This window comes from Sceloporus occidentalis, unplaced genomic scaffold (assembly GCF_023333645.1).
Source record: "Sceloporus occidentalis isolate IW3139 unplaced genomic scaffold, rSceOcc1.0.p SCAF_9, whole genome shotgun sequence".
Lineage (NCBI taxonomy): Eukaryota > Metazoa > Chordata > Lepidosauria > Squamata > Phrynosomatidae > Sceloporus > Sceloporus occidentalis.
In genome coordinates, this window is record NW_028316989.1 from 26,878,516 (window position 1) to 26,892,936 (window position 14,421).

A 14,421-nucleotide genomic window follows, 5' to 3' on the forward strand; every position below is an offset into this window, starting at 1 on the left:
TATTTTTATTTACAGACTGCTGGCACAGGCCACTTCAAACCCTTTCCTATGGATGTGGAGTGACCATTATTCTGAGGCCTGTTACAGACAGCCAAAATAAAGCTGCTTCGAGTCACAGTGGAGGTATGGTGTTTCAATGATGCATGTGTCCTAAGAGTCCAGAAGCCATACCAAAGCCACGCTCCAGTCCTTAGGGCTGGAGCATGGCTTTGGTGCGACTTCTGGACTCTTAGGACGCATGCATCATTGAAACACCATACCTCCACTGTGACTCGAAGCAGCTTTATTTTGGCTGTCTGTAACAGGCCTGAGACTCCCAAGATAAAAGTCTGCACCCCAGTATGGTTTCTCTTCTGGCATCTTCCCTGAAGGTCTCTTCCCAGGCTCATGTTTGCAGCTGGAGCTGTTCCAGCAGTACAGCTCCTTCCTGTGCTGGGATTGTTGCATCAGAAGGCCCAGGTCTTCTTTGGAAAGAGCCAACACTTGACCACATTCTGTTGACTTGGCTCAACTGTGCATGCAGCCCTTTTGTGCCTCCCTTCCAGCAAGCAAACAAATCAAGAAGTCTTCATTTGGTGATCTTTCTGAATGTAGAAACTCTGAGTAGCAAATCTGGAAAAAAGCCTGATGTTAAATTTCTGACTATGGTTTAATAGCCTCACTTTTTCTAAAGCTGTTAACTGCAGTTTTCTACTTCAGACAAAATGGCAAAGGGTAGTTAATTGAAAACTTCGTAGTTCTTTTGCTCCCACCATGAGATGGCTGCAAACCAAGCAAAGGATTTCTTCATATTTTGGCTTAATAAGGCAAGACGTGATTGTCCAAACTTTTCCCAATGTGGTCTCTTCCCACACCAGCACCTCTCCTCTTAGAAACTGATCTTAATCTGTTAGTTTTCTTCTCCAATATTATTTTAAATATCTTGCCTAATGAAGCCAGTGAGCTCTAGAAGCTAGCCTAATGTATTTTGCCCCTATTGGTTGGACAAAAAAAGATATCACTGCAATGTGCATTTAGGTTGTATTTTGCTGCACGGCCAACATGGCTTCTCCTGAATACATTCTCTAAATTTGGAAGGTCTTCCGAATGATAAGAATTCTTTGCAATGTCTTGTGATTGTTCTGGAGAAGGAAATTTGGGCTTCACTGGTTCAAATCCTTGTTGTTTTGTAATATAATGCTATCATGACTATGCCTGGTCTCATTGCTTCAGTATTTAAAAAGGAAACATAAAGCGACTTACAGTTAAGCAACCTGAAAATGTTTTTATTTGGTTCTGCCTTGGACTGGTGATCAAGTGCAGGCATGTAGTGTAACTAACTGAAAATTAGGTCAGTTTGATCTGAACTAGGAAAATTTGTATCTCCTTCTACAGGTGTGACTGGTTCAACCTTTCCATTTGATTTTGGCCGCATTCCACACAAAGCCAGGCGTCCTCTGAAAGAAATTATTGGAACCAGCAAAAACCGGAACAGCATGGAGTCTTCTCCTATGGAGTGGAATGGAAACAAGTTTGCTACTGAGATGCAGCTGAAGTTTCAAAGCCAACAAGAGGAGTTGGAGGGGCTCAAGAAGGAACTGTCTAGCCAAAAGGTAACTGGTCTTGCATGCCAATGAAGAAGAGTAGCAGGAGAGAGACAGATGGCCATCCAGCCTCTGTTTAAAAACCTCCAAAGAAGGAAACCACCACTCTCCGAGGGAGTGTCTTCCACCATTGAATAGCTGTCAGGAAGTTCCTCCTAATGTTGAGGTGGAATCTCTTTTCCCGTAGCTTGCATCCATTGTTTTGGGCCCTTGCTTCATCTTCAGTATGACACCCCTTCAAGTATTTAAACAGTGTCATCATTTTCATGTCCTTTAGAATTCACTCTTTCCTAGCACCCAGCATCTGTTCTTTTTTACCTTATAGGAACTTGTGCGGCTTCTGCAGCAGACCGTCAGGTCTTCCCAGTATGACAAATACTTTGCAGGGCGCTTCTGTGATGGGGGTCCAAAAGACAAGCTGGAGCTGCTTCACCAGAAGGACAATCAAATCTTAGGCCTCAACAACCAGCTGGAAAAACTGACTCTGGAAAAGGACAGCCTGCAGCAGGAAGTCAAGAACCTGAAGAGCAAAGTGGGCGAGCTCAATGAGCAGCTCAGCATGCTCATGGAGACCATCCAAGCCAAGGACGAGGTGATCATGAAACTGTCCAGGGAGCTGAGCGAATGCGAGGACCAGGCGTCGTCTCAGGGTGGATCCGCCCAGCTCTCCTTGTCTTCCTCCATGAACAGAGAACTCCAGGAGCTCGACAGATTGAAAGTATGGGCCTGGAGCTTCTGGGATGCAAGTGGTCAGGCTTTCTTTTGCACAAGCAGTTTTTGTGTTATTTCAGGTGGCAGGGGGGAAGTTCCTCCACATAACTCTTTGAGTTATGGCTGATTTAATCTCCCAAGGATCTCCTTTGTACCTTTCCTAAGCATCCACTACACGACAGACTTTAAAAAGCCACTGAAAGATGCTTTTGTCATGTTTCTTATTCCCACTTGCTCAAGTAACTATGGCATGTGTGTCTCCATGACAAGATAAAGGCGGGATACAAACCGCCATATAGTACGTGTAGGATACGTACTAGGGTTAGGAAGGGGCGGTGCTTCCGCACCCCCTAACCCTAGTACGTATCCTATACGTACAAGATGGCGGCGCCCCTTCCACATGGGCGCCGCCATCTTTACGTACTGGACACATAGCGTCCAGACGTGTCGCGGCGCCTATGACGTCGCGAATGCGCCAGCGGCACCTCGCGACATCATAGAGGCGCCGCAAAAAGAAGCTCCGAAATGGAGCTTCTTTTTTGCTCTGCGTGGGAGCCGCGCGGTTTGGCTGCTGCAGCTCCCGCACGGAGCAAACGGCGGCGGCGGGGAAGCGCCGCAAAGCGGTGGTTTGTATCCCGCCATTGAATTCTTATAACCGTGGCTCTTTCAGAGAATAGTTGTTTACAGCTTACCTTGGCTGGGAGTCATGACAGCAAATACAAATGGGGAAGTTAAACTTACAGACTCAGTTCAGGTGTCCTCATGGGTTCTTTCATTCTTTTCTTGCATGTGAATTCTGTCATCTTTTATTGGCATTTGCTTTGTTTTTGTTGTGTTCTTTTGCTAATTGTGATTTGCCATGACACCTGTGTTGGCAAACTAGAGCTGGCATCTTGCCTTCAAATTTTGCAAAATCACCTTGTACCATGGTTTGAAAGCAAGGCACTATCTATAGCTTGCTAATTTGGGAGCCACTGCAAGCTGTAGTTGGCACAAACTAGGACACACAGGAGTGAATGTGTGCGTAAGAGAGGACGAAGTATGTGAACCTGTGGCGATACTCTTGATTGCCAAACCGTGCCAGTGCATCTCAGCTGAGATATGATGTGAACCTTGATTTTTGCATTCCAGCAGGTGATGAAAACTGAAAGGGTTTATGGAACAGAAATATGCAGGTGATTGTGTGGCACTGTGTGTGTTAATCAGTTGCATGGGAGCATGTATAGTTTACTATTAGAAATGTGAAAGAGAATGACGCTGCCTTAATTGACAACCAATGGACTCAAAGGACCAAATTAAAGTATTGAATTAAAGCAAAATCAGTTGAAGAAAATTCTGTAGCAAATTATTTAAAAGAGAATTCTTACTTACAGCTTTCTGTCACAAGTGGCTTTTTTGCTCCCTAATTCTGGAAAGAGATTCAGTGTTTGAAGTGACGTAGTTGTTGGAACTATCTGCACTTCTGGATTCCTTTTATTTTGTTGTTTGTTTTCAGTACTGTATTTCTGTATTCATCCAGTTCTTGTTTTGTTGACAGGACAGTCTTCAGGGTTATAAAACCCAGAATAAATTTTTAAATAAGGAGATCTTGGAACTTTCTGCCTTACGAAGAAATGCTGAAAACCGAGAAAGAGACTTGATGGCAAAGGTCAGACAGCTGGTCATTTTGAACCTTTCATTTTCATGAAATGTCTGAAGTTCAAATAAGAGAAAGTTTTAAAAAATGTTGTACCAGAAATTAATTTTTCAAGCCGAAATGAGTGTATCACATTGTATAATATCTGTTACAGGCAATGCAGTATGAACACAGTTCTAGCATTTTGCTTTCAAGGTTAAGAAATTACTCTTGACCATTCTTGGTTTATAGAAAGAAGAACATAATACTGTCTGTTTTGCTGTGGTACCACAAGTCCTGGTTATTGTTGGGAACTGTGATATTATTCATGAGATATAGTTAAATGAACTGTTCACATGCACACACTCGCCCCCACACACCGGTCATGAGTAAGTTAAAATGCCTGACTGTACATCACAAAAATGTTTCTTCAGATGCCTGATTGAAACAGTATCTTGGTGTATTTTGTGCAGTATACAAGCCTAGAAGCCAAACTCTGTCAAACGGAAAGTAAGTACCTGATTTTGCTTCAAGAAATGAAGACCCCAGTTTGCTCAGAGGAACAGAATCCTCATGATGATGTTGTTGCCCAGCTTCTGGAAGATGCCTTAAGAGTGGACACTAGTGAGCACCCAGAGCAAACTTACTTCAAACCTCACATGGTCAGGTAAATGCATGCTCTTGATAACTTTATACCTGGTGTAACTTCACAACACCGCTTCATTTCCCCCAAGAGTTACTAGAGCACAGCTGCAAAGAAAGTAAAATGAGAAATCTTTGTAAATCCACTGCAGTTGTGAATTCAACCAGTGTCCTGGATGAATAGATGGAGGGATGGATTTAAAGCATTTATATATTTTCTCAGCCTTCCAGAGCACCCAAAGCAATACACAACAAATAAAAAAAAGTGTAAAGCAATATATAGATAGAAACTTTTAAAAACAAACTAAAAATGCTTTTTAAAATAATTTAAAAACAAACAGTGAAAACAGGCAGAATAATACTAGCTTAACATTTGTTAGGATAATAGTAGCATCACCCTAGAATTGTTGGAACAGTAACAAAGATACTAGTGTAAAGTGGAGAGAGGTAACATGTGGCCCTCCAGACGTTATTAGACTCTGATTTGTGTTCCTGCCAGCAGGGCCAGGGATCAGGGATGATGGGAGTTGGACTCTAAAAAGAATAAAAAGGCCACAGGCAGTCTTCCCATGTTGTTGCTGGAATGTGCTGATCTACTGCACAGCAATAGTTCCCTCCTGGGCTAGGACTTCCTACCTTAATCATGAGGCTGGATTAATTGACCAGTAAGAACCCTCCCACTCCCTGATTCCATTGCTGCTTTTAGAACAAACCTTTTGCTGGGGTAAGTGTACCAGCGTTTTATCTCAGTCAACATTTGCCCAATCAGACATGCTTTCTTACTCAGAACATGTCTGTTGTTTAATCGCTTTGTAAGTGCTTAACTTAATAATCCCGTAATTATAAAATGAGGAAATGGCAAACAAAAATGAAGATAAATCAGTGGCAGCTACTTGGAAAGGCAGTGCTGGAAAAGGCAGGCTGCAGAGTAGCCACGTTCTTTGTAACATCGCCTTGAGCTGCATGCTTACCTCTGCAAATCAGCGCTTCCAATGTGGGTAGGGTTGCCATAAGTCAGGACCTCCAAACCGGGACAAATGTAGGACAACATTTTCAAATGTAGGACACAGTTTTTAAAAATGGAGGACACACGGAAAAATTGATGCTTTTTAAAATATGTTAATATAAATGCATGTTTCTTAGGCATGCTCAAAATGGAGGACATTTGGGCATTATTCCTAGACAGATGGCAGAAATGGACTTCCCTTTCTGCCCAAATCACCCCCCTCCATTCCAAAACACACATGACAGCACATTTGGGCATTTCACATGGCCTTAATGAACATGGTCTCTTGCATATTTCAGAGGCTTATTGCATAACCAAACCCCTTGGGTTTAACACTTAGCATAGTTTAACATGGCTATGCATATTGAACATGTCAAGGTGGTTTCACAAGAAGTGGATTTGCCGTTTCAGGTTTCTTGCACCAAGTGTACTTCTCAGAAGTGTGTACTTGGTCAAGAGACTTTGGTTTTTCTTCACTGCGCATGAGTTTGTAAAAATCAGAGCTACTAACATTGGCCATGCCTGAAAGGCTTGCTGATATCAATATCACCATCATCATCATCACCATCATTGTCACAACAAGGGAGACTTGTTAGCATTAAAAGCACAAAAAATACACCAAAACCACACTTTGGAAGGTGACACTCTCTCAGCTTCAGAAGCTGACTCATATCAGATCATTATCATCATCACCACACTATCATTGTCAAAGCAAGGGAGAATTGTTAGCATTAAAAGCACCAAAAATACACAGAAAAGGCACTTTAAAAATGGAATAAAGTCATGGAATTTTGCGAAATGGAAAAGCTGACTACAATAGTAGGTAAAGGTACCTTGGATACGTTCTATGAAGTATGGAACCCCTGGAAGGAATACTTACAGAAAGAAAAACAAAATATAATGCAATTGTGTTTTGAAATATAACAATATATTGTGGTATTATAGTGGGGTAACAAGCCTAGGGGTGGATAAGAATATAGACGAAGAGTAGAATACATTCCAAGCACCGGTTTCTATGTGGATTGGATCTGATTGATAAGATTAAAAATATTAGAGAGAGTTAGTAGTTTGAGTAGAGACAAAATGGAGGATTTGGTAGTAGCCTTAGGAAGTGATAAGTAAAGTAAGATTATAAAGTAGATACAAGAAGCAATAAGATGTAATTATAGAGAGAACAAGAAGATGGAGTATAGTATACTTGATTAATCCTTATCTTGTGTTTCTGTTTTGATTATGTATTTTTGACTTTTTTGTATATATATGAAAATTTTTATAATAAAAAATACAGTTTAAAAATGCACTTTAAAAATACAGTTTAAAAATGCACTTTAAAAATGCACTTTAAAAATACAGTTTAAAAATGCACTTTAAAACATGCACTTTTAAAAATGCACTTTAAAGATACAGTTTAAAAATGCGCTTTAAAAATACAGTTTAAAAATACATCCAGTACTTCCTCCTCCTCCTCCTCCCCCCCCGCGCCAAAAAAGGGCAAAGGAAATGGCCCTTTCCTTTCCCCGCTGGCTGCAGCCCAGCCCAACAGAGGAGGAGCTCCTCCTCCGGAGCCTGCCTGGCCAATGGGGGCAGACTGGGGCTGGAACAGCCCCGCCCCCTGCCAGTGCTCACAGGCTCAGGCCTGGAGAAGGGGCGGGCTGTTCAGCCCCAGCCTCAGGAAGTCCTCCTCATTAGCCCTGCGTGCAGCTCTGCAAGGGCCAGCAAAGGCAACCTCCTTGACCTGTGACAGGGACGCCCCCTAGTGGTCAAAACCCGGGATTGCCCCGCCCCCTGCCAGGTTATGGCAACCCTAAATGTGGGGGATCTGTCGATTTTATTTGTACAGTCAGCAGACTGTTAAATTAGGGATATGGCTACTCTGGTTAGATGTTACAAGATATGATAAAGAGTCTTTTGATGGGTAGAGATGTAATCTAATCCCTAAAGGCAAGGGTGGGGAATCTTTTGAAGCTCAAGGGCTGAATTGAGATTTGGAGAGGTTTTCAGGGGACTAGTCCAGAACAAAAAGATGAGCCCCCAGAGTGTCTGGAAATTAACCTTTACAATTTCAGATGCCACTTTTTTTTTTACAGTGAATATGATATTTATGGCTTCCAAACAGTCCCTGAGGACGATGAGGAAGAGAAGCTGGTTGCGAAGGTGCGGGCCTTGGACTTGAAATCCCTGTCCCTTACTGAGCACCAGGAGATGTCCACAGGGGTGAAGTGGGAAAATTACTTGGCTGGCACTGTGAACAGGGAGATGATGCGCTCCCTGGAACTGAAGAATCTCATTCGCTCTGGGATCCCACACACCCATCGCTCCCAGATATGGAAATGGTGTGTCGGGCTCCACGTGAAGAAGTTCAAAGACAGTGCAGACCCAGGCTACTTCCAAGGCCTGCTCCAGAATGCCCTCAAGAAACAGAACCCAGCCTCCAAGCAGATTGAGCTTGACCTGCTGCGGACTTTGCCCAACAATAAGCATTACTCCTCTCCCACATCTGAAGGCATCCAGAAGCTGCGGAATGTGTTGCTTGCCTTTTCTTGGCGGAATCCAGACATAGGATATTGCCAGGGTCTAAACAGGTAGAAGGCACTCTCTTAAATGTCATAATTTCATGCCAGGAATTAGTTGGTCACTTGTGAGTGGGGCGATGGCTTGTGTTAACAGCTGATCTTACACATCCAGCATGGAGGGGAGTGTATGTATCTGTGTGCATGTGCATGAGGGGGAGAGATCCAGTCTTAGTTAAGTTTGAACTATTATACGAGCTTTGATTTAATTCCATGTCATGCAATCCTGTTTTTGTTTTGTGGAATTGTGCTGTCAGTTATCTTAACAATGTGGATATATAGACATGTAATTCTACTTTGAAACCAGGAGTTTTGCTTCACAGCATGGCCTGCTTTTAGAAGAGCCTATAGTTTCTTCATAGCAGACAGATCTGGGGAAGAGGAACATTTTCTTCATGGAGCTGGGCTGGAGCAGGAGGTGGACAGAAAAAGGGAGAGTGCAACACAGTGGTAGGGAGCACTGCCTTGCACTTTCCCTTTTTCTGCCCCCCAATAAAACAAACAAACAGCTTCATTTATATACCACTTCATACTGAACTAACAGTGTCTAAGCGGTTTACAACTGTAAGCTAAAATAAGATTTCTGTCCTCCAAATGAAAATTTGGAGGACAAACACCTAGCACTGTAGTAACGTGAAACGTCAGTTGAGCCTTTACAACTACAGTTTAAGTATTCAAAGAAAAGGGTCAGGCAGAGCAACCAAGGCAATGCTAAAACCACAAACAGAAGAGTTTCCAGTGTCTCTCTACAATGGTAGAAATTGGGGGACTGTAGGAAAATTTATTTGGGGCAGAATTCTTATTTGGGAGGGCACTGCTCTCATTTTGCCTTCTACAGCCCTGTTGCAAGAGCACACACTAGAAAATGCAAGAGCAAAGCAGCATTCTTTGCTGCCCTTCTGTGGCCCAGACACCCATCAGTGTCCTACTCTGGTCAGCAGAAGGATGAATCCACACAGTTTGGGTTGCTTCCATCACTGGCCAGACAGAGGCAAGGAATCGCGTGACCCAAAGCTTTCCTGATAAGCTGCTTCCTCCAGACCTTCCTTCCAGTTTCCTTCCCTTCCTTTGCCCAGGGCAGAGTGATCTCTCTTTCTGTTGATATGTGTCTCCTATTGGAGAAAAGGGCAAGATATTAATTAATTAAAGGTATTTTCCCCTCTTATTCTTACTCAAATTTAGTCTTTTTCTGCCTTCCTAAAGTTTATTCTTTTTCCTTCTAACTTTGTTTTCTTCAGAGATTTGTACCTTCTTTTTAAATCTCCCTTCTCTGTTTTTGTATCTTTGGCCTGTTACAAACTGCCAAAATAAAGCTGCTTCGGGTCTCTTTGGAGGTATGCTGTTTAAATGATGCATGCATCCTAAGAATCCGGAAGCTGCACCAAAGCTGCACTCCAGTGCTTAGGAATGGAGTGTGGCTTTGGCGCGACCTCTGGACTCTTAGGACCCATGCATCATTTAAATAGCATACCTCCAAAGAGACCTGAAGCAGCTTTATTTTGGCAGTCTGTAACAGGCCTTTGTTCTCTTTAATGGAACTAGTAGAGAAGTTGATTTATCTCCTTGAAAACCCTAGGAAATTAATGGGGTCGCCATACGACAGCAGGCAGTTTGAAGGCACATATAGACACATAGAATCATAGAGTTGGAAGAGATGTTGAGGGCCATCCAGTCCAACCCCATTCTGCCATTCAGGAACTCACAATCAAAGCATCCCCAACAGATGGCCATCCAGCCTCTATTTAAAAACTTCCAAAGAAGGAGAACTAGATGAAGCCAGATACAAACCAGACAAAGAAAATTCTTCTTTAGAGCATGGCAGACCAAGTATTAGCCATAGAACTGTGGTGAAGACAGCACTGTTACCTGCTGAATAGACTGCTTACCATCTGAAAGCTTATTGCCTATTGGGCTCAGATGAATGCTTTGGGTCCATTCAGTTGCTCAAATGGCTGCCTGACTGGCATCTTTCCTGACCAGTTTGGGTGCTGCTTTTCTGTTTCAGGCTGGTGGCAATTGCACTTCTCTACTTGGAGCAGGAGGATGCCTTCTGGTGCCTTGTTACCATAGTGGAAGTCTTCATGCCCCGGGACTATTACACTAAAACTCTGCTAGGATCCCAGGTATGGTATGTACCAGCAAGCTCAGCTCCTGACAGGATGGGGGTCTGGGCGGTGCTTATGAGACTGCATCTCCTTGCAGGAGGGGAACCGGCAGAAGGGCTTATGGTTTCCTTCATACAGTACCTAACCTTGATGTGAGCATCTAAATGTAAAATTGTGGACAGCCACTGCTTTTGAAAGGCCAAGCAAAGTGTGGAGTGACATAAAGATATGCAGATGGAACTAAGCTGCATTTTATTAAAGGCAGGAGAACAGAGTTATGAAAATGGGGGTAGGGGGTAGATGAAGAATGGAAACAAGATTAAAAGTGAACCAAACAAAGCCACAGTTGAAGGTAGTTTTCACCCAAATACCTTACTTTGTAAAGGGAAAAAAAAGGGGGGGGGGGTAATCACTTGGTTTATAGGCCTCTTACACAGGGAACAAAGGAAAAAATGTGCAGGCAGTACTCAGCAGGAATTTAATAGGCTCTGTCCTTTTTCTGGACAGTAAGCATAAAGGCCCTGGGCTGATTTGAGAACCACATGGGAATTACTTTTGACCTTTCCATCATATTAATATGATATAGTGGATGAAGGTGCTTTTCTGCTGATGGAAAGTTTTTTCTGCTCATAAAAGGACTAACTTGGCAGAAGAGCCTCATGAGATGACAAAAGTGATAAATGGCAGGATGGAAATATTTGCATAAAATAAATCAATCCTCCATTTTAGGTAGGTTGTTCTCTCCCCCCCACGCTTCATTAATGCTTTCTTAAAAGACCTTTTCTTCGCTCGGCAGAGTTTATATGCTGCAGCAAGGTGAACAATTTGCTGGGGCTCACATTATACCCCCAGAGAACTTGGAGGGCCACCCCCTCCCCCATCAAAAAAGCACTTTTGCCCCCCAAAGCTCCCTAACACTCCCTAAGAAGCATGGGAGTCATTTTTGTCAAGCCATTTTGGGCCCAGGAGTAGCCTTTTTTAGCAACAGAAAGTAACCTGAGGTCATTCCCTGTTGTAATTCCTGGTTGTTGTTGTTTTAAATTCCTCTCCTTGGCCTAGAATGACCCTGGGATTTAAAAAAAAGGCAAAATGCCCACTGTGCTCTTTAGAAGGCATTTAGGGCATATTTTAAACTCCTTGGGTGACACACAGTCTATAGGTTGCAATTTGCACACCCCCTGCTTATTACAGCTTGTGTCATTCTAGCAGTCTGGCAGTGGACCTAGAGAGAAGTGGTTGGGTCTCTTTCGCTGGACATCTTCAAAAAGAGGCTTGACAGCTCCTTGCCAGAGATGCTCTAGCTGGACATCCTACACTGACCAGGGTTTGAACTGGATGGCCCATGAGGCCCCTTCCAGCTCTGTGATTCTAGGATTCTCTTCCTCACTCATTTCTCCTTCCGTTGCAGCCCTGTGAGACTGGTTCACTAACTGTTGCCCCAGAGTTTACAGAACAGTACAGAACTGTTTTCCCTCATTGGTTTAGAGTCCTTTGACCCCCAAGCCCTAGCCTTGCGGGTGGCAGGTGGGATGGGAGACTTAATGCACATTGGATTACCTGTAAGTGTGTCAGTTTTCACAGTTTCTCATTGATAAATGGGGCCATGCTTTCTCCTCTAAACTTTGGTCCTCTTGGCTTCTGAGCCTGCCTGCTCATTCAACAGCAGGCCAAGAACCTGTGGCCCTCTAGATCTTGTTGAACTCCAATTCCCATCAGCTCAGCCAGCATGACTGGAGATGACGGAAATTGCAGTTTGGTCACACCTGGAGAGCCCTAGGAGAATGATTTCTCTACAAAGGAAGTATTTTTCTGGATCTCATGCTTCAGTATTCATGGTAGTTAAGTCAACCTCTTCCTTGATATCTGCAGAGGCTGAGTCCTGAGTAATGTCCCCTTTCTTCTCCTAAGGTCGACCAGAGAGTCTTCAAGGATCTGATGAGTGAGAAGCTGCCTCGGCTCCATGCCCACTTTGAGCACTACAGAGTGGACTACTCACTCATCACCTTCAACTGGTTCCTTGTCGTGTTTGTAGACAGCGTGGTCAGCGATGTCCTCTTCAAGATCTGGGACTCCTTCCTCTACGAGGGACCAAAGGTATGTGGGACATCGCCCTGGAAACTTCCTTGCCCTCATAATCCAGGGTTGCAGCCTGCTGCTTGAAATAACAATAAGCCCAATGTGAGCTGTAGGAACTTCTCCTGCTAAAGCCTCACTGAGAAATAAATGGGGGTTGTCTAGGAACATGGTAGTCCCATTAAGTTCAGTGGAGTGTGGGCAGGAGAAGCCAGAAGAGAGGGTGAGTAGAGTTTTCATTTGGTGGGAAATGATGCCTTGGTGTCCCTTTTGAGTTCATGTAAGGAATCTCCCATGTAAGGAATCTTCAAACATGTCTTGCTCTGTGAAGTCGAAAGCTTTCATGGCCGGCATCTATGGTTTTTTGTGGATTTTTCGGGCTATGTGGCCATGTTCTACCAGAGTTTCTTCCTGATGTTTCGCCAGCATCTGTGGCTGGCATCTTTAGGGAATGCTTTGCCTGGAAAAATTGGGTGTATATATACTGTGTGAGCCTGGGAATGCAGGAGTGATTTTCATGTGTCTTATTCTGTGTTGATGGCTGGCCTCAGGCTGGGAGGCTAATGCAAAAGAGGATTAATGTCTGCTAATTGGTGATCATTATCTGCTGGGAAAGCCCCTGACTCTGAATGGTTTTCCATTTGCATTTGCCAAGTCCTTATTTTGCTATTCCTCAGGACTGGTAACCAAATTTTGTTCACTTTAAGGGTTTCTTCTTTACGATTGAAGTTATCCAGATGTTTGTGGATTTCAGTGGCTTCCCTGTGCATCCTGACATGGTAGTGGTTGGCATGGTCCAGAACTTCGGTGTTTTCAAACAGTATTTTATGCCCAGGATGGCTCCAGATGGTGAAAGTGTCATCCACGTATCGGAACCAAGTTGTGTGCTTTTTCAGTGCTGTTTCCAGGGCTTGCTTTTCAAAGTGTTCCATGTAAAAGTTTGCTATCACAGGGCTTAGAGGACTTCCCATTACTACCCCATCTCTCTGTTCGTAGGATCCATTGTCCCACTGGAAATAGCTTGTGGTGAGGCAATGTTCAAACAGGGCTGTGATGTCGTCTGGAAAAATCTGTCGGATGAGTACCATGGTGTCACACAGCCCTGTTCGAACATTGCCTCACCAATGGAGAAAGAGATCTGGCTGTGTTCCTGAACCATCTGAACAACATCCACCCCAACATCCAATTCACGATGGAAAAAGAAAAGGAAGGAACACTGCCATTCTTGGATGTCCTAGTCATCCGCAAACCAAACCAACGTTTGGGTCACACAGTATACAGAAAACCCACACATACAGACCGATACTTGCACAAGAACTCCAACCATCACCCAGAACAAAAAAGAAGCACAGTCAAAACACTGGTAGACCAAGCAAAACGCATCTGCGAACCCCACTTCTTGGAAGATGAACTGAAGCACTTGGACCAGGCTCTACAGGCAAATGGTTATTCCAGCTCAGACATCAGAAGGGCTGCCAGGCCCAGGAAAACCCAGAGAAGTGAAGACAAGCAGCCACCCAAAGGGAAGGTATTTTTTACCATACATCAAAGGAGTCACAGACAGAATAGGCAAAGTGGTGAGGAAGCATAACCTGCAAATGGTTTACAAACCAACGAAGAAAATCCAGCCAATGCTTTGCTCAGCCAAGGACCAGAGAGACCCTCTCACAGCCGCAGGAAGAGTTTAGCGCATATCATGCAGCTGCGGACAAGTCTACATAGGGACCACCGAACGCAGTGTGCAAACCAGAATCAAGGAACATGAGAGACACTGCAGACTGGGCCAGCCAGAAAAATCAGCAGTAGCAGAACATGCCACAAACCATCCTGGGCATAAAATACTGTTTGAAAACACCGAAGTTCTGGACCATGCCAACCACTACCATGTCAGGATGCACAGGGAAGCCACTGAAATCCACAAACATCTGGATAACTTCAACCGGAAAGAAGAAACCCTTAAAGTGAACAAAATTTGGTTACCAGTCCTGAGGAATAGCAAAATAAGGACTCGGCAAATGCAAATGGAAAACCATTCAGAGTCAGGGGCTTTCCCAGCAGATAATGATCACCAATTAGCAGACATTAATCCTCTTTTGCATTAGCTTCCCAGCCTGAG

The 14,421-nt window shown here is 43.8% G+C and overlaps 1 protein-coding gene across 2 annotated transcripts in view; it reads left to right on the forward strand.

Annotated features, from left to right (window-relative positions):
- The window catches only part of TBC1D2B (TBC1 domain family member 2B), a 44,026-nt gene that overhangs the window by 22,372 nt on the left and 7,233 nt on the right, over positions 1 to 14,421 (forward strand). For both annotated transcript variants that reach the window (XR_016282321.1, XM_089538126.1), the window contains exons 5-11: positions 1,375 to 1,592; positions 1,909 to 2,301; positions 3,832 to 3,942; positions 4,383 to 4,576; positions 7,645 to 8,139; positions 10,133 to 10,250; positions 12,141 to 12,326. Coding sequence is in view for 1 of the 2 variants with exons in the window: in XM_089538126.1 (XP_089394252.1) it covers positions 1,375 to 1,592; positions 1,909 to 2,301; positions 3,832 to 3,942; positions 4,383 to 4,576; positions 7,645 to 8,139; positions 10,133 to 10,250; positions 12,141 to 12,326 (1,715 nt within the window). In the remaining variant the exon portion in view is untranslated. The remainder of the gene's footprint in view (positions 1 to 1,374; positions 1,593 to 1,908; positions 2,302 to 3,831; positions 3,943 to 4,382; positions 4,577 to 7,644; positions 8,140 to 10,132; positions 10,251 to 12,140; positions 12,327 to 14,421) is intronic.